General features: G+C 50.0%; 1 protein-coding gene across 1 annotated transcript in view; it reads left to right on the top strand.

The window, feature by feature from the left end:
* Nucleotides 1-2090: 2090 nt before the first annotated feature.
* The window catches only part of SHISA6 (shisa family member 6), a 268297-nt gene continuing 250072 nt past the window's right edge, over nucleotides 2091-20315 (top strand). The window contains exons 1-2 of the mRNA XM_074160289.1: nucleotides 2091-2767; nucleotides 18604-18764. Of these exons, the coding sequence (XP_074016390.1) occupies nucleotides 2091-2767; nucleotides 18604-18764 (838 nt within the window). The remainder of the gene's footprint in view (nucleotides 2768-18603; nucleotides 18765-20315) is intronic.

Below are 20315 nucleotides of genomic sequence, written 5' to 3' on the forward strand. Positions count from 1 at the left end.
CGGGCTGGTGTATCAGTCCCTGTGAAGCCAGGGAGGCATGTCCCTGTGCAGAGCGTGGAAGGGCAGCGGGGACAACATGGCCATGGTGGCCTGACAGTCCCGAGGACAACATCTGCCCAGCAGCAGGTTGTGGTGTGGGCACTGTCCTGGGGCAGGAACTTCCCGAAGGGGGTGAGGGAGCTCTGCCCCTGAGCTGCCTGGGGCAGATCTGCTTGGACACTCAGACTTCATTAACCCCGGGAACCTGCAGGTGTCTCTAGGGTCCCCGACCCAAACAACTTGTGCACATCGATAGGGTCTGCTCACACACATCCATGAGGACCATATCTCCCACGTGCACTGTGATATGGAGCATATCACTGCGTATGTCCAGAAGGTCCCTAACACTCGTACACACCTATAGGTTCTACGTAGCCCTCAGACATCCATAAGGACCATATTCCCTGCACACATCGATCCATAAACTCATGCTCCCTTGTAGGAACAACGGCCAGTGCACACACTATTAGGGACCATACAGACTATGACACTACAGCCATCATAGCCCCTGTAGGCACTGTTGTCCCATGCAGAGAGCTGACCCAGTGGGACCACATCCCCTGCCCATCCCAGTAAGGACCACAATCCACAGACAGGTAAAGGGGCCACACACCCCACTAGGGACCACAGCCCTGCACACCCCTATGAGGACCGTAGCCCCCAACACTGCACCTACTGACGGGGACCACTCCCCTGCACACCCTTATGGGGACCATAACCCCAATCACCTTGCTCACACCCCCCTATGGTGACCCTTCCCACACACCACACCATGCACACACCAGTAGGGACCATTCCCCCGCACACCTCTGTGGGGACCATAAGCCCATGCACCGCCCCTTGCACACACCAGTGGGGACCATAACTCCATCCACTGCATCTCGGACACAACAGTGGGTATCTCTTCCCTACACACCCCTATGGGGACCATAACCCCATGCCCTGCACCTTCTGATGGGGCCCATTCCCCCCACACCCTTATGGGAATCCTTCCCATGCCCCCCACCTTGAATGCACCAGTGGGGACCACTCCCCCACATGCCACTCTGGGGACCATAAACCCATGCCCCGCACCTCCTGATGGGGACCACTCCCCTGCACACTCCTGTGGGGACCCCTCCCATGCCCAGAACCTCCTGATGGGGACCACTCCCACGCACACCCCTATAGGGACCATAACTCCATCCACGCCCCCTTGCACACACCAGTGGGGACCGTAACCCCACGCCCCGCACCTCCTGATGGGGACCAATTCCCCGCACACCCCTATGGAGACCCCTTCCATGCCCCGCGCCTCCTGATGGGGACCACTCCCCGCATACCCCCGTGGGGTCGCTTCCCACGCCCCGCACACCGCCGGGGCCTGACGGCTCAGGCGGGACCGGGGCCGGTGGCGCTGCCCCGGGGCGGGCCGGGGGCGGCAGTGTGGGGGGAGCGGCGGTGGCCGTCCCGGCGTGTCGGGGCAGCGTGGCCCCGCGTTTGGGCGGCGGCGGCGGCCCCGGCGCGATGCCGGGAGCGGGCCCGGCGGCAGTGGGCGGGCCCAGCCGGAGCACCCGGCGCGGCGCGGCTCCCGCCCCTGCTCCGCGCCCGGCTCCGCGCCGCTCCGCCCCCGCCTCCGCGAGGAGCGCGGGCAGCCCGCCCGCTCCGCGGCCCCGCTGCAGTCCCGCTCCGGCATGGTAAGGCCGTGGGCGGGGGGCGGGCGGACGGGGGCGGGCCGGGGTGCCCGGGCGCGCTCTGACCCTCTCCCCGTCTCTCGCAGCCCCTCGCCGGAGGAGCGCCGGCCGGCTCGGGACCCCGCCGCCTCCAGCCCTGCTCCGCCGGGCTCCGCCGCTCTCTGCGCGCCGGCATGAAGCGCCCGGCGCCGGGCGACCGCCGCTGAAGAACCGGGCGGCAGCAGCGGGACCCCTCTCCCGTCCACTCCCCTCGACCCCTGCCCCCCCTCCATGGGGCAGCGCCGCGGCCGCTGAGCCCCGCGCCGCCGCCCGCCGCCGCCCCCCCCCCCCGCCCGCCCCGCGCCCCGCCGCGCCCCGCGGCCCCCGCCGAGCCCCGCCATGGGGCCGCGGCACCTGCTGCTGCCGTTGCTCCTGCTCTCCCTGCAGCTCCTGGCCCTGCTGCTGGCCGCGCAGGCGGCCGGGCCCCCCCGCGCCAAGGGCAACCGGACCCAGGGGGCGGCGGCGCCGCGGCGGACCCCCAAGCCGGGCAAGGAGCTCCTCAACCAGACGCTGGCGGGCCCGGGGGCTGCCGCCCCCACGGCGCTGCCCGGGCGCGGCAAGGGGGCGGGCGGCGGCAGGACGCCCTCCGGCGGCGGGGGCGGCAGCGGGGGCACGGCCCCGGCCCACGAAACCTGCTGGGGGTACTACGACGTGAGCGGGCAGTGGGACAAGGAGTTCGAGTGCAACAACAGCCTGACGGGCTTCCGCTACTGCTGCGGCACCTGCTTCTACCGCTTCTGCTGCAACAAGCGCGCCGAGAAGCTCAACCAGAGCCTGTGCCGTAACTACAAGAGCCCCGAGTGGGCCCACCCCACCACCGCCAGCGGCGCGCTGCCCGCCGACGGCAGCAACGGCGCCGACGGGGACGCCAACAAGTACGACCCGGACAAGGACAGCACCAACGCCACCGTCTACATCTCATGCGGGGCCATTGCCTTCGTGCTCATCGCCGGCGTCTTCGCTAAGGTGGCCTACGACAAGGCGCGGCGCCCACCCCGGGAGATGAACATACACAGGTGCGATCCTCTCCCTGCTTCCAGTACCCCTTCTGTCTAGGGACACCCTCCTCTCCCAAGGTTCCTCCTCCTTTTCACTGCCTCTCCAACTGTGTCCCCATTGCACCATCTGTCCAACGGTTTCCCCATTGCACTTCCCATCCGAGGGGTCCTCCTTTCAACCACCCGCCCAAGGGATTCCCATTTGTGCAGCCTGTCCAAGAGTTTGCCCATCGCATGACCCGTCCAAGAATTCTGCCTTTGAACTGGCTGCGCAAGGGTTCCCCTTTGGCACTGCTGTCCAAGGGTTCTCGCTGCACTGCCCGTCCAAGGAGTCCCCCTGTGAACTACCTATTGAGTCTTTATCCTTTGCACTGGCTGACAATGAGTTTCCCCTTCCAAGGATTTCCCCTTTGCAATGGTTTTCTAAGGGCTCCCCTTTTGCGCCACCTGCCCAAATGATCTTCCATTGCACTGTCGCTTCGAGGGGTCCCCCGTGAACAGCTCATCCAAGGGTTTTCTCCTTTGTGAAGGCTGTCTGAGAGTTACCTCCTTTGCACGGAAATCTCAAGATTTTCCCTTTCCACCATCTATCCAACAGTTCCTCCTTTCCAGGGACAACCCGACCCCTTGGAGCATCTTTCCCGACCCCCTCCCACGACCCACCCAGGGACCCGTCCCGCTGCTCCTCTCAGCCCTCCCACCCTCGGGGCAGCACCGTGGGACCTCTCCCCATCCCCCTCGAGGGAATGGCGGCCCCCGCATTTCAGCACCACGGCTTCGGACAGCTCCCCGCCGCCCCGCGCTGCCCCGCGCAGACGAGCGCCCCTCCCGCCCCTCCGCGGAGCCGCCTCCGCCCCTCCTGCCCCCCCCGGCACCCCCAGGGCTCTGGGCCACCCCCCCGCACCCCCCAGGGCTCCAGAACCGCCCCCCCCCCCCCCCCCCCCCGGTCTTGCCCGGCCCGGCCGGGCCGCGGAGAAGTTTAAAAAGTGCGGAGGGAATTGCTCTGCGTCCTCCCTGCGGGTGCCGTTGCCTCGTGGGCGCAAGGGGAAAGCAGTGGGATCGGGGAGGGTGCTTTTTCTTTCCTTTTTAAAAATTTATTTCCCCCTCTAAATCCAGGTAGCTCAGGCTGGTAGTCTGTCCTTTCTGGCTGTCTGCTAGGGAAGTAGTTTGGCATCCTTTTCTCGGGGGTTTTACACATTGCTGTAATAAGAGAGAAAGCTCTCAATGTGTCAGAGAAAATCCTGTTTAAAAGCCAAAGCTCAGGCTTCCATAGGAGTCCTCCTTTTGGACAAATGCATGTACTCTCTCAGTTCATATCTATTTTTTGGTGAAAAACTCCCTCCAAATGATGTGTACTTCTTGCGTGCTTTGAATCCAAGAGGTTCCTATGTTTGAACATAAAAATTGGTGAGGAGCTTCTTTATAAGAACAGTTGGTGAGCACAAGTGGGGAAAGCCCTTATCAGTAGCAGATAATGCTTCATAAAGATATTTTAATTAAGAAATTTTAATTGAAACAATTGAAATCATGGACGGTATTTTTAAGGCTGAACTTCAGTCAGAGTCAACAGAGTCTGAGGGGAGAAATGTTAGCTTTTTACAAAGAAAAAGAGATGAGGGACGCAGTTTTTATTTATTTGGGAAGATGTATTTTATTTAGACTCCTCCCTTTGTAAGACTACATGCACAGGGGTGCTGCCTGGGGTGAATTACCGTGTCTTCAATGAGGACAAAAAGTAACGCTGGTTGATACTTGCAGAGGGTCTGGCCCATGTATTCCATCAGAAACCCCACCTGCCCCTGCTCTGTGTGCAAGAAAATAACTCCACAGTGTTAAACCCACTGTACTATCTTTTAGGCCATTCGTGTCTGTATAGTAAAGGAAGTGGATTAGTCAGAAAATAGGCTCTTTTAAGTATTTTCTTAACGAAGGGCTAGTCCCCCAGCTGCCCAGCTCTTTTGGCTTCAAGGCAGCTTTGTCTGGGCCTTATCTTCACACTAAATTCGGAAATCTGACTTGGCTGCCCATATGGTACTTTTGCTCTAGCTCCAGTGTGCTACAGGGTTGGATCCTACACCCTTTGAAATCAGAGACAGTGTTGCCAGACTTGTCTGAGTTATTCCTGATGTTTTCATTTCTTTGATGCTTGCTTTTCTTTATTTAGATAAGTTCTGGTGAAATGATTCACCTGTGTGTAGAAGTATGAATGGCAGATTGAGTGCTTGGAAAGCTTGACTTTCAGAGCATTTTAAGGGATTGATTGACTTCTATAATATGGTAGCTGGTAGAAAAATTATACCTTTCAGAGCTGTGTTACCTGAACTTGATCAACATTGCACGATGGTTTAAATATTATCTCCAGCTGCATCTCCAGCAGACAGGGTCTGCATCAGGCTGAGGAAAAATGCTATCAGCGCTCCAAGCAGAATGTAAATATGGGGAGTGGAATGGTTTGTCTTTGTCTCTGAGAACTGCTGCTCAGTAACAGGGAAGGAGAAAATCAGAATGTAGTCAGATAATTCTGTGTGTTTGAGGTTGTGTCAATTGGAGTTAAGTGTAAACATTCAGAATAATTCACTGTAGTGATGACAAGTCCATTAAATCTCAGCGTGCATACTACCAAAACCTCTGGGATGAGGAGAACAGCAGTATAACCAGAAATTATTACAGTGGGCTGGAAACAGCCCATCGTGAACAGTGTCCCACGCCTGGGGAAGATTGAGCAAGACTTCCCTGCACTTCACCACGAGCCAGATCACACTTCAAATTTTATTTCATCCTAAACGGTCGGCTAGCAGTACTGCGTGTAGATGTTATTTCTCTGCTAAGTTCTCATGCAGCTTTTACAGAAAATCCTTATTAACTCAGTTAGAAAGCACATTTTGGTGGAGGCAGGGCTCATTTTGTGTCGTTTGATGGAAAGGAGGGTTTACACATTCACAGGAGATCTGTCACTCTCATGTGAAACGAAAGGCTGTCTGTGCACTGAGATCTGCATGTGCATTTGGGAGCTGGTCTTGTGTTCAGGCACCACCATGTACCTTTAAAGCAGAGGCACCGCTGTGATGCTGGGCCGAGCAGTGACAGTAACTGATACTTAAGTTCATTTCTAGGAGCAGTAAGTGGAAGTGCTTTGAAAAACAGGAGCTTAAATATTCATATTTTGCAGAAACACTTGTAATGCTTTAAATGTAGCTGATTTTTTAATGGTTGTAGGATCTTTCAGCCTGACCATATGTGACTGCCTCATGTCTGGGTCTTGCTTTGGAGTGACACAGCCAGAACTAACACGTCCCGGGCTCCGAGTAGAAGCTGGGGCTGATATCTGAGAGTTATACCCAGCAATGTTTTGTCTGCTCTTGCTCTCTGGCTGTGCTTGTGAGGATGGTTTGTATTTGTCAGCTTGTCAGGGTGTTGTGTTTTTTTTCTCAAGCATTTCTTAAGCAGGCAGAGGATTTGCTTTGCTTTCAGTATGGGAATGAGTTCGGGAATCTTTGACGGTGAATAAGGAATATCAGCTGTTTGTTTTCAAAGCTGGGCATGTTTTTCTGTAGCAAGGAGGGGTGACCCAGAATATTCTCTTCCTGTGGCCATGACCCTAAATCCCCCCGCTACAGCACATAAATAATTCACTGCTGGTAGCATCACTCTATGACCCCTCTTTAGCCCTCAGCGACAGTACCCATTGCACTCTCTGCTGGGTTAGCAATGCACAAATTGGAAACTGGTTACAGTTTGCAGCTGGGGTTTGAAATATTACCAGTTGCTTCCTGCATGGGCAGCCAAGGCCCTTCCTTGCAAACCAGCGAGAGGCAGTGGTGGTGATGCCCTGGGGCAGTGGTGGGAGCCCAGCTGTTCTCGCTGGGATTTTTCCCAGGGAACTAGCTCTGTATCCTGCTAAAAGGCCATCTTCTGTATCTCTCCTTGCATGATGTGTGTCTGATAAGTGTTTTGGCTTTTGAAAGGGAGACAGGGCACAAGCACCCGCTGCTTAGAGTGCCTCACGTTACCCTACTCCTAGGGCATCTTTGTTGCTGCAAAGAGGAAAGATCTCTGTGCCACCCTTTGCTTTGGTCTCTGCCTTTGCATCCTCTGCTCTGCGAATAATAACAGTGACTGTTTTTTATAAATGAATATCCTTTTCCCTTGTAGAGGCCACAGCTAAATTGACCAATTTCTTGCCATTTTTACTCTGCAGCTCTGAATTTCAAGAGGCAATGGATCTGTTTGTCCACTGTTTTGTGTGATGCCGACTTAAAATACAGGAGGTTTTCTCTTCCTGCAGGCTGCATCTCACCACAGCTCTTGGGTCCTGCGGGTGCTGGGGGGGTCGCTGGGGGGTAACTGGTTTCAGCCTTCTTTGCTAAGGGTGGAGCTGGTGAAAACTCCCTGTCTTCAGACTTCCTTGTGATCACAGCCGGTTCGGTTCTGCTCTCCGCTGGCGTGTGTAGCTTGAGCCAAACAATCAAACTTCATACCTCCCCAGGGCAGGGAGAGAGTGCTCTGAACACACTCCTGGCTGCAGGAACTATACAGAAGATTTTCTTTCTTGGATGCTGTCACTGCTTTCTTTCTCTTTCTACTGATTTGTTTTCATGCCCTGCTTTTTTTTTTTTTTTTCTCCACTCTCTCTCATTTATCTGACTCGTGCATGTGCCTTTCATCTGCTCTTCGCCCTGCTTTGTATCGTTTATTCCTGTTGGTTTCTGAGTCTCTTCTCTGAAGTGCCCTGTCCCTCCCATGGGCACAGAATGTAGGTCCATGAGCACGTGTCAGACTTGATTAAGGGAAACCAGGAAAAAAGCACAATCTTGTAGCTTCAGAGAAGTCACTCACAACTAGTTCTTCTGTTTCAAACCTCACCTTAATATAGTTGGGGTAACTCCTGTGCAGGGAGAGGACCTGAACCTTGTCCTGTTTGCACTGATGAATTGCCCATTCCCCGCTAGCCAAATCAAGGCAGGGATGTGTATTTGTGTGCATGTACCTGTACAAAATATTTTTCCTTTTGGTTCACTTACACATACCGAGGAAGCTTCAGTCTCAAGCTCTGGACACGGTTTGGTGACTGGTTTTTTTTGCCATGCTTTTCTCTCTAAATCTGTTTTGTGAGGAGACTGCTTTGGTAGCAGAGAGGCTGCCTGGCTACAGACTTCCATCGACTGCTTCTGAGTCTTCTCCTCTCCTTTTGAACTTCTACCAGTAAGAGAGGCTGCTCTCAGAAACCATGCTGCCTTCACCAAATCATTTCAGTGTCTCTTAATTCCCATGTATTTGATATTTTTCTGCTTTCTAATTAACTTTTTCTATTAGTAACCCTCCATCATAAGGTGTCAAGGGAATCCAGTCTAGCTCTGAACTTCCATTTCTTTTAGTTTTGTAATCTCTTATATCCTCAACTAACAGTTGATCTCTGTGTCTTTGGAGATCAGACGCCTTTTAAAACTTCTGTTTCACATTAGAAGATCTGAACCTTATCAGGAAAATGAGATCATGGTGCTTTTTTGCTTGCCTTTGCCCCTACTCACATGGGCAATCTGTATTTCCTTAGATCTGTGTGCGCTGTATTGCATGGAGGTCTCCAATGTCTCATTACCCAGACAGATAAGCCTGGAATTCTTTCCCAATAAATATTTTGCTGTAGGTCAGCTCTTGCCCCAACCTCTTTTATTGCAGTGGCAGGGCTCTTTAGAGAAAGTACAGTTTTTGTCAATAGGCTTAAAGTCCCTTAATTGTTCTCACCGTGTAGGATTTGGTGCCTAATAGATACCTTGTGCCTGAAATCACTTCTGGGTGCGCTCATGTTTTCCAAGGCGCTGTTCCAGGCTTTGTGCATGTGGATACATGGACAATGACAGACCAACAAATGGTGCCGGCTGAGCTCTTAGCACAATTCCTGCAGACTTTTGTGCCTGAGACGTGCCTAGCAAGACCTGCTATTTTGGTTTCCTTTCTGCCACCAAGACCAGCGCTGAGTTCCTTTTCTGTACCATGACACGGCTCCCAGTTCTCCCCAGCGTCCCCTCCCGGGTGGGTCGCTTTTCCAGAGTCCCCCGGGGGAAGGGGGATGGAGCCGGGTGGGTACCGTGGCCGGAGGCAGGGAGGGCATGTCGGTGCTGTGCGGAACTGTCGCGACAGTACAGCAGGTGGCAGCCTGCTCTCTGCTTGCGCTGGTGCCGGGGGACACGGCTCCCGCAGGCACCAACCCTCCGTGCTCTCCCTCAACAGCCCCATAACGGCTTAGAGGTAGATCTTGACCCTTGATGCCATGGGCCCTTTCTGCTCGGAATAACAGCTTTCTGCAAAGAAACCTCAGTTGGGAAGTTTTATTTTAACTTTTTAATTACAAAATCTTAACGTGACAGTTTCTTTCTCTTTGGACCTGGTGTATCACTGTTCAGAGGAAATGGTATTGTCTGTCGTGAGTTTAGTGGCTGTAGTAAATTCCTCACCCACCTCACACAGCAATACTGGGAGACTTATTCAATTTGTATGTTAGATGCGTAAAGTACTTCTGTAAGACGTGCAGTCTAAGCACTGCTATTATTTACTACTCCTGATACATAGCCTAAAGAACCTCTCCCAAAGACAAGAGCTTTACTTTTCAGTTGCTGATTCTACCTCACATTAGAAAGACAGAAGAGATGAAGAGCTCACAGTTACAGTTGTTTTCTTGTTGAATTACCAGTGTAATGCCCATGCTACTTCTGTTTCAGCTGAAATGTATTTTCCACATACGTGCATTCATACAATGGATGTGTATCTATAATGTACTTATGTCACCTATGTGTTAGTTTTGGGTTCACCAAGAGGAGTGAGTCAGGGAAACTGCCAGCCTCATTCTGCTGTCACAATCTGGGATCAGGATATGGTCCTTAGTACGTCCATAATCAAGTGAAATTTCAGTGAAATTTGTCGTTGAAGCCTAACTAAGTCCCAGGAGCCTCACAAATAATTCTTGTATTTGGCAAAAAGATTTTTCAGGAGGCATCTTGAGTTTTTCTTGTAGTATTTATTTTTAAGAAAGAATATTTCCTCACTTATGCTGCGTTCACGTGCACAAATACTTTGTGCTTGGAAGGGTGTCTTAATGCTTAGCCTTTTTCTCTTCTTCACTCCACGGGTGCATTCACCTATTCTTGTACACGCACACACACACACAGATACAAGTGTTGACCACATACCCCACTCAAGTTACTATGAAAAACCATTTCCAGTGTTCCTCCCCAGAAACCCAGCTCTGAAGCAGCTGCTGCTTTTTTTTTCTGGCAGCTGCAGAGGCCACTTCTCTCTTCTGCTGACCTGGGACCATCTCTAGCTGAGACCCTTATTTTAGAAACAAGATCTGCTTTGGCAGAGCTGCTTCCCCACCGAGGAGGCTGCCTCCTGGAAGGGTTTGCTGGCAGTGGCATCCCCGTGTTTCCCGCCCTCTTTTGTGGTGGTGTTTGTGAAACATCAATGAAAGCCCCATCCTTCTGGCAGTAAGATCAAAGTAGTGTCAGAGCGTGGTGAGATGTGCCCTGGGGGTGATGCCAAGGAGGCGGCAGGGATGGGGAGGGCTGATGGAAGGAGGTGGACACTTGCCTTCCCCTCTGCTCTTTAACAGCCAGCACGGGGGGATAACATGGAAGCAGCACTCAGTGTGGCAGAAACTGTGGTGTGGGAGTCTGTCTCAGGGCAGCACGGACCCGGCTGGGTCAAGAGCGGCATGTGGCTCTGTGCAGTCAGTGTTTGAAGCCTCCTCAGACGCGCAGCAGTTCTGGTGACGGGCTCCAAACCCACCCGTGAGTAATGCACAACCCTGCTCTGTGTGCGCTTGCCAGTGACAGAAATCACAAAATCACAGAATGATATGGGGTTGGAAAGGACCTTAAGAGATCATCCAGTCCAACCCCCTGCCCAGAGCAGGGTCGCCCAGAGCAGGTTGCACAGAAACGTGTCCAGGCAGGTTTTGAATATCTCCAGGGAAGGAGACTCCACCACCTCTCTGGGCAGCCTGTTCCAGGGCTCTGACACCCTCACAGGAATGAAGTTTTTCTGCATGTTCAGATGGAATTTCCCGTGTTCCAGTTTGTGCCTGTTGTCCCTTCTCCTGTCACTGGGCACCACTGAGAAGAGTCTGGCCCCATCCTCTTCCCCCCAACCTTTAGCTATTGCTCAGCATCGATGAGATCCCCTCTCAGTCTGCTTTTCTCCAGCTGAACAGCCCCAGGGCTCTCAGCCTTTCCTCAGCAGAGAGATGCTCCAGACCCTGATCATCTTCATAGCCTCTGCTGGACTCTCTCCAGCAGTTCCCTGTCCTTCTTGAACTGGGGAGCCCAGAACTGGACACAAGACTCCAGATGCGGCCTCACCAGGGAAGAATCCCTCTCCCTTGGAGAGACCTTTCCCTTCCAGGGGATCTGGCTCCACGGCTGGATAAATTGCCTCTCTCAGACTAACTGCCTCTTTCTTTCTGGGTTAGTAAGAGAGCATGGGGGAGTCTTTAACCTCACGCTTTTTTTAAGGACTTGTAGTGAAATCCTGGCTGTGCTGAAGTCGATTGGAGTTCTGCCACAAACTCCATCACAGCTATGCTTTTAGCAGGCTTTTAGCTCAGCCAGACATTGCTCTTTTTATTGTCCTCTGTCAGATCTATTTGGTCATTCTTTTTCCATTCTTCCTCAATTTCATAGGGACTTGGAATAGGCAATTCTGTTTTCTAACACCATACATGAGGTGTGCAAGAGAGGGGATTTTCAGAAGGCGAGTGAAGTTTTGCGTGTGTACAACCTGCACTACTCGAAATAGTCAGCTTTTCCCATCGCCTTTCCCTACCCGACATCCGCAGACCTCTCTACTCCAACCTTATTTCCCACAGGCCACATCCCTGCCTGTTGGAGCTGTCAGCAAAACTCCCCCAGTCTTCAGTCAAAGGGAAACCTGTGCCCACACTCGTACTATCAATTAGTGTTGAAAATCTGTGTGTAATGGGAAAACAGGACACTAATTTAAAAAAAAAAAAACTGCGGTGAAGGCTAGCAGTCCTCCAGCCTGCGGTAACCTCATTGGTAATTAAGGCAGCAGGTTAAGCTTCTTGTCCTTCACAGCCCCTGCAGCTTCACCTTCTCTCTGTCTACGAGTTCCCTTCACCCTCTGCAGGTGAATGCTGCTTCTGCACCCTCCTCCCCCCCGTCACACTCTCTGATGTGTCTTGGAGTTCATTGTGGAGCCAACGTGTCGCAAGCTCACTCTTACACCAGACGTTCCTCTCTGTTTCAGCTCTTGGCTTCTCCCTGTCTCCCCAGGATCCGTGTTTTTTCTTTCCAGCCCAAGAAGAGGGGGGTCATGTGTGGACTGAAGATACCCCCATCAAATACAGTCCATAAAGTCCTTGCCAACCCTGGGCCACCAGCAAGAGTTCTGTATTTCCACACATAGGTCCTGAAAAAAGCCCTGTCAAATAGCTGGGGAAACCTGGGATGTGTTTGTTCAGATGGAGCTTCCTTGGCTAGTGAAAGAAACACCAGACAGGGAAACTGTGGGCTCTTGTCCCAGCCTTGCCTCAAGCTTTCTCACTGATATCAAGCAAATCCTTCCTCCTTCAGTCCACAGAACACTTAAGAGCAAGGAATTTCTCCCCATGGGTGCAGGAGACAAGCAAATCACTGTGCTGGAGTTGCTGAGGTCAGGAAGATAAGGCTCTAGTAGTGGCTGTGGAGTCATAGAATGATAGAATGGTTTGGGTTGGAAGGGACCTTAAAGATCATCCAGTTCCAACACCCCTGCCATAGGCAGGGACACCTCCCACTAGACCAGGTTGCTCAAAGCCCCGTCCAACCTGGCCTTGAAAGTCTGGAAGATGGGAGTGTTTCACAGTGTGAGAGCTACTGTAGGAAGTGCCACTTAAAAAAATGGACCTGGAGCTCTCTCAACTTGGGTCTGCTGTCAATGGCATTGCCTCTCCTGAAGAAACCTCACTGGAGTCATTGCTTTAGTGTGGGTCCAGAAGGATTGAGATCAGCTCTGTAGTGGGGCTTCCCTCTGCTGTGTTTTGAGCCCATTTCTTTATGGTGCTTGGGGCTGGACCCTCCAATGGGACAACCTGGTTTGGCTACACAAACTCTACAGAATCACAGAACTGCTGAGGTTGGAGGCACCTCTGGAGATGCAGCTTTTCAGTACCTAAAGGGCGCTTATAAGAAAGATGGGGACAAACTTTTTAGTAGGGCCCATTGTGATAGGACAAGGGGTAATGGCTTTAAACTGAAAGAGGGTAGATTTAGACTAGATATAAGGAAGACATGTTTTATACTGAGGGTGGTGAGACACTGGCGCAGGTTGCCCAGAGAGGTGATCCATGCCCCATCCCTGGAAACATGCAAGGTCAGTTTGGACGGGACTTTGAGCAACCTGATCTGGTGGAAGATACCTCTGCCCATGGGAGGGGGTTGGACTAGATGGCCTTTAAAGGTCCCTTCCAACTTGAACTATTCTATGATTCTATTCTGTTCTATGAAATCAACCAATCTGGACTCCAAGCAGGGTCAGCTGGAGCAGGTTGCCCAGGACTCTGGATTTTGAATGTCATCAAGGATGGAGACTGTGACCTGCTGGGACACAGTTTCAGTGTTCAAACACTCTCAGTGTCAAAGAGTTTCTTCTTGTGCTTAAGTGGAATTTCCTGTATTTCAATTTGTGCCTGTTGCCTCTTGTCTTAACACTGGACACCCCTGAGAAGGGCCTGGCTCCGCTCTACTTTACACCCTCCCATCAGGTGTTGATACACATGCATAAGATCCCATGAGCTTTTTGCTCTCGAGGCTGAACACTCCCAGCTGTCTCAGCCTCTCCCCAGTATATGAGATGCTCTAATCCCTTAAGCACTTTTGTGAGTCTTCACTGTGCCTGCTCCAGGATGTCCATGGGGACCCCAGCGCTGGGCACAGCACTCCAGACGTGTCTTACTAGTAGAGAGGAAGGATTACCTCCCTCGAGCCTGAAAAATCATTACTGATGATTGACAATGTCCGGATTATTGCACAAAGAAGCTCGTCTCTTCCCTCCTGCATCTCCATGCTAGAACCTTCCACAAAGCTGCTGGACTTCACACCCTGCCTGGTCTTTGCTGCAGTTTGATCCTGCCTGTTGCCTCCATTTTATACCACTCTTCTCACTTTCTCCTTGTTCTGTTTCGGTTTTCTGTCATTCCCTGCCACTGCCCCTCTCCCAGTTTGCCTTGTCTTCACTCTCTTTTCTCTTTAGCAAAGTCTCTTGATTTCATCTTTCAACATCAGGGCCCCAGCTGATGCCCAGCCTTCCTACCCTACTGCTTACACCCATCCCTTTTGGCGCTTTGTATTTCCAATAAGACCTTTTTTTTTCTTCCCCCCTGCCTTTCAAAAATGGCTACAACTGCTTCTTCGCATTCGGGTGTTCATCCTACTGTGTTTCTTCCCAAAGAACTCACTTAGTCCAAAGTTGCCTCAGAGCCTTCCTGCAGATGTACCTGAGAGCAGGACCTGACCTGCTCTGCCTCAGGATGTCCTGCCATGTAAAGCATTGGTAGGTTTTTCTCCCACACTGCTGGTCCAGAACAACATCCCTGATGTCACTATGTCTATTTTGGGTTTACATGGAAAGAAGCTTTCGTGTTCTCACATAAATGACGTTAATGAAAAAGCTGCATAAATCATTATCTCAGGATATGACTGTACAGTTACGCAACTCTGGCGACTCCATCCGCTGCCACAGGTAGCACGTTCCAGTGAGTGAGGTTTGTTTCCCTGAGATAAGAGATGTGTCGTCACAGAAAGATTTCTGAAGTGTCTCATAGCCTTGTGCAGGTGATTAGGATGCTGTTGACATCAGTGGGACTAATTGTACCCAAAGGGCTGCACACGCAAGACCCGAATATTTCAAGTGACTCTATTACCCTGCTTGAAGCTTTTCCAGTGGACAATTAGACAGCTGTACCCAAGAGCTGAGTCCTCCCTCAGCTAAGTGTGACCGACCTTCCCCCAGCGTGGGACCCAGCGCTCTGTGCCTTATGGAAATAAACTGGATCACACACAGTGATGTGATTGAATTGGCAAGGAACTAACCAGTTTGATCCAAGTTTGACTTTCTCCTCCACCTACAATATTTTGTTCTGCTGGTGCTGAACAGTCTTTTTTCTCTCTGTAGATTAAAGAAGAAGACAAAGAGTGAGCACTCAGGACAGAGGACACACAGTTTGGTGTGCTTAGGGCATAAGAAGATCACGCCTCCAGCATTGATGAAGTCTCATTGTTTTATTGCCATACACTTAGGAGCTAGGTCTGCTTTTGATGGTTACATTCAGTTTGTCTCGTGTATACCCTGACACCACAGACATTGCTTTCCTATCATCTGTGATTTCTTCAGTTCATTTGAAAGTAGGTCTCCTCCCTTCCATGTGGCTGGCACCCAACTAGAAACCATTTCCTTGTTATGTTGTGACCAACAACTAACCCAGAGAGTAGCTCTTCAGGATGAAAAACAAAGAAAGGATTAAATTTGTTCTTATCTGAGTTGTGTTTTTGTTTGTGGTCAGGACCAGTAAGTTCATGTCCTGGCTGAACCAAGGAACAACCAAGCAGAGTTTTATGAGAAACTGTTCACAAACTGAAGTATTATCTTGGACACATGGTTTTGTCCTCATGGCAGGCAGTGGGCTCAGGGTTTGGCTTTCAGGGAGATAATCAAACGTTGGAACAGGCTGCCCAGGACAGTGGTGGAATCTCCATCCCTGGAGGTATTAAAAAGCTGGGCAGACGTGATGCTGAGGGACATGGGTTAGTGGTGGTTTTGGGATTGTTGGGTTGATGGTTGGACTTGATGATTTTAAAGGTCCCTTCCAACCTCAACAATTCTATGATTCTATTACTGAGAGGATGAGGCACTTCTCACCAACTCCAGTTATTCCAGAGTATATTCACATTGCCTCAAGTATTTTTAGTCAATGCAGTTAAACTGTCCATCCAGGAGTTAGGGAAGCTGTGTCCTTAGGACTGTATCAAACCCCATTCAGAGAGTAATAATAGTAGGAGAAAGGACAACAGTTTCAGGAGAAACAAGGTGACCTGCAATGTAAGGTGGTCCTAGACTCAGAATTGTAACAGAATTTAGGTTGGAAGGAACCTCTGGAGGTCGCTCATCCTGTCATTTGCTTAAAGCAAGGCCAAATTCAATGGTAGAGGAGGTTGTTTGGGGTCTTATCCAGCTGAATATGGAGACCTCCAAGGATGGAGATCCATCAGTCTCTCCGGGTCCCTGTTTCAGTGTTTAGCTATCCCATTGTGACTTTTTTTTTCTTTTATGACCAAGTGGAATTCCCCTTATTGCAACATGTGCTAATTGCCTCTTGTCTTCTTTGCCTTACATCTCCAAAAGCAGCCTTGCTCTGTCTCCTTTGCAGCTCTCCAGCAGTGGGATGGAGGTCCTCTCTTAGCCTCTCTTTGTCAGGTTAAACAAACTCAGCTCCAGAGACAACTGGTTTGTACTCTTCAATTTCCATCCAACCAGTACCTCCAGCCCCACTTCTCATCTTTGAGTTTCTTGTAGTGCCTCTGTGTACCTCATCCCACACAGCCCTTCCGAGTGTCCCTGACCTGACCTTTCCTGCCCATATGGCTCTGTTATATTAAGCTAAGTGGTATATAGTGTTTTAGTGTTATCCACGCTGTCATCTTCCTCTGTACCCTGAGTGATTGCACTCTTGACACCAAGAGTGTCTTCGAAAAGTGTTCAAAATGAGCCCAAGCCACTATGGGCTAGTAAATAATGGTCCTAATACAATCTCTGTGATTGAAAAATTACTCTTAGCATTTCTGTACTGCAGATACCATTAAATGGTCATCTGATGCTTAATATATCTTGGAGATGTGTACTAAGGGCTCAGTTCTGCCAACCTGCTGTCTTGAGAAAATGTGTTGTCTCCAACGGGATGTACTGGATACTGGTGCCAAAAAGACAGATCTCATTAGCTTCCCACATCCTCCCCAATCAGCGAGGTCTGTAATGCAGTGGGGAGGCATTTGCCTAGAAAAGCCATCAGGATCACTGGTGGTTGGACAAATCCTTTCCTCAGCAGGGAACCGTCTGGTATCGCACAGGACAGGGCTTCAGGTCCTTGTTCTGCCACTCACATTCTGTACAATCTTGGGCAAGGGGCCAAAAATTTTAACCATGTCCTGTAAGTTGGTGACCAATTTGAGATACCTTAGGCATGATTGTAAAAGACGGTGAGCACACAGATCTGTGTCAATCAATAGGAATTCGGCATCTTTGGGAGAACACTAAATACCAGTTCCTCTTCTTCAGTGTGGAATAAACATAGGAGCAAACAAAACGAGCCCTGACTTGGGGCAGGTCTAAGTAACTATCCCTTATTGCTGCTGCCTTCACCTCTCTCTGAGCCTGTCTTAGCACAAAAAAAAAAAAAAGATCTGTGCTCTCACATCCCTGCATGTGATAACCCCTTTACTCCACACGTATCAGGGTGTGTGCACATATACTTACCATATGATCGGTTATAGCCTCTGTGCCTGCGCTCTCTAAAACACAATACATAATCAAATAAGGTGAAAAATGTTCTCGTTCTGCGCAAGGTGGTTGTGAACTAATGTAATCCTCTTCTGGAGCCTCTGAGATATTCCAAGAGTTTCTTTTGTAGAGCACGTTAGTGTTGCAATTCATTATGCACAAGGATAGCAGTCTGTAGAGGAAATGATTTGGAAAATGGAACGGACTCAGGTCCCAAACTGTTTCTCATATGAAAGACCAAAAATATGGCATTTAAGGAATGGTAGAAGATATGAGCAACACCAGCACCATTCTCATCAATATGCAATGAAGGAATCTCTCCTCCTTACATCTTTCTTGGTACCAAGGTGACATTAGGCATATTCCCTCTGCCAAGAAAAAAGAACCTTTCAAACTCTATCATCCTTAAAATGCCACTGTCCCTTATAATCCACACAGGCCACCCCCTTCCTTTTTTTCCTATAGCTCAAGAGATAGCTTGTGGCTGCACTAAGGAAATCAGTGCATTTCACGCTATAATTATTCCACCGTGTCCATGATATTCACAGAGGAAAAAAAAAAATCTTTGAGTATCCACTCATCCAAGGGTAAAACATTGGATGGAACTGAACTGTGTGACATTTCTTTTTCTTGGGCAATAGCAGAGAGACCTCAGTACCATTAAAGGAATCCCTAATGGACAAAAAGCTAAAGGTAGTCTAATGGCTGTGTTGACATTAACTCGGGAAAATTGTTCAGTCTTTTTCTTCTGGAACTGCTGTTTCTCCTTTAAGAAACCCACTCCTACCACTGCTGCCTATTGAGCCTCCTGCAGAAAAAACAAGGATTTAAGGAGTGTGGGGACTGGACTCCTAATCTGATTCACTCTTAAAGAAGTTTGGCTTGGGCAGGACAGTTTTGGTGTAACCTTTAGAAGACCACAGTGCCCGAGTCGTAGGGCTCTGGCATGTTCAGTGCTGACTTTTTATGAGGGCAGTGCTTTATGCGATGGAGAGCAGTTCATCTGCACTGTCACTGACAGCAAGGAAAATGATGGAGAGAGAACATAACCCTGGGGTGAAGTGAATTAGTGGAAGCATATGAAAAACTAAACAATAGCCAGGCAAGCCTGTAAATACATGCAGCAGACACACAAAATGAAACTGAGCTTTTAAGCCATATTTTTTTGTTGTTATTGTTGCTTTTTTCTGTTTATGGTAGAAAACCCAACTAGTGCTGGATTTCCACAGCGACTGTGAAAGTGAAAATACTGAATGCTGTATTTTACTGTGTGAAAATATGTTTTTTTTTCCCTATTTCTCTCTCCCCAGGGCTCTGGCTGACATCTTAAGGCAGCAGGGACCAATCCCAATAGCACACTGTGAAAGAGAGACTATCTCGGCCATAGATACCTCCCCCAAAGAAAACACCCCAGTCAGGACATCTTCCAAAAACCATTACACCCCTGTGCGCACCTCCAAAAGCAACCCAGGTAAGTCCTGCTTTCCTGCTCTCTCTCTCCAGGGGTGGTTGTGGATGGGGTCTAACCAGTGGGATGTTAGAAGTCAGCAGAACATCACACTTTACAATAGTGGATTTTGCAAACCTGAAATGGCTTTAAAAGGCAATCAGATAGAGCAGAGGAGTGCAGGGATCTGTGGTGGGGATTCTTTAAGGTTTTTGCAGAACAGAGTGGCTGTTCTCTCTGGGCATTTTACAAATTCAGAATCAGTGAGGTATAAATTCAGCTTATACCAAAATGCTTGTATTAAGCTTAGAACATAGTGTATTTCCAACAAAACACATGTGCTGTAAAGCATAATTGGGCTTTCTGCTCACAGCAACTGAGAAGAGAGAAATCCACATAATTGGGGCCACCTTATTGATTCAGGTAAACTATAGGCATATTCTGAGAAGAAAATGTGGAAGGTGACCTAGAGGGTATCCCAGGAGCTTAAAGACACTGGCCTGAGGTCCTCCAGGAGCATTGGCCTGGGAACTGGGACATGCAAATTTTTTTCCAGTTTCTGCTGGCTGGGTGAGTTGGGTCAAATCATTTCACTGCTCTTTGCCTTGGTTTCCCCAGTGGCACAAGGATGCCATCCTGTTAGGTGAAGGTATTGTTCTGATTTATTTAATGCTTCAGATATTGATAATTGTCACGAAAATGTCTCGATGGTTGCCTGACCACCTTTGTTAAGTGGGATGTGGTGGCCTTGCCATCACTTGCCATCTCTCGGTTGCAACTGGATGTGTGCCTCAAAGAAATGCCCTCATTCAGTCACAAACTATTCAGCCTCACATAGAAGTTTCTGGGTGGCATTTCTTGACCTGTGTCACCCGGTGATCAGGGGAGGTTTTGCTAATGGTTCCTGCTGGGAAGCTTCTGAAAGAAGCCACGAGGAGCTCAGACTGCTGCACAACCTGCGGGACTCCATGTGCTCTGCTCTCTGTGGAAATGGCCCGTGACTGAGGGCAGTCACTGTTTGGTTCCCATTGCCTTGTTGCAGTGGCTATTAGAAGGGTTTCGCTGCATTGTGTATCACCCCATGGAGACAGGACCAGGTGACCGTGTTCTCTGGAAGCCTCCCCTGCTGCTGGGAACAAAGTAATTTCCCTGAGAACTAAGAAGGATTTCTGTGTTCTCCAATTTTCACTCAGAGGCCAGTGAACCCTGTAATTTTGTATGCCAGAGAGTTATACCTGTAAAATAAAATGTTGGGCTGGAATATGGTACACGAGGTGAGTTTTTTGGAAGAAGGCAGTGCTTTTGCATATCTAGGGCTTGGGATGGGCTCTTGAGAGGATGTGTGGTTCTGCCCCAGGACAGAAACACAAGAAATAAGAGTTTATGGCCAGTGAGCAGGTATAGGCAACATCAGAGAACAACTCTGACATAAGTCTTAAGATGAGATGAATCCCTTTCTGAAGACACCCTGTCTCTTCCCGTTGGTTCCTGCTGGTCAGTCAGGGCAGGCGAATCCTGAACGAAGATGCAGAAGAAACTTTTCCCTTGCAGCAGGAGAGACCAGCTGGACCCTGG

This window comes from Numenius arquata, chromosome 17 (assembly GCF_964106895.1).
Source record: "Numenius arquata chromosome 17, bNumArq3.hap1.1, whole genome shotgun sequence".
Classification (NCBI taxonomy): domain Eukaryota; kingdom Metazoa; phylum Chordata; class Aves; order Charadriiformes; family Scolopacidae; genus Numenius; species Numenius arquata.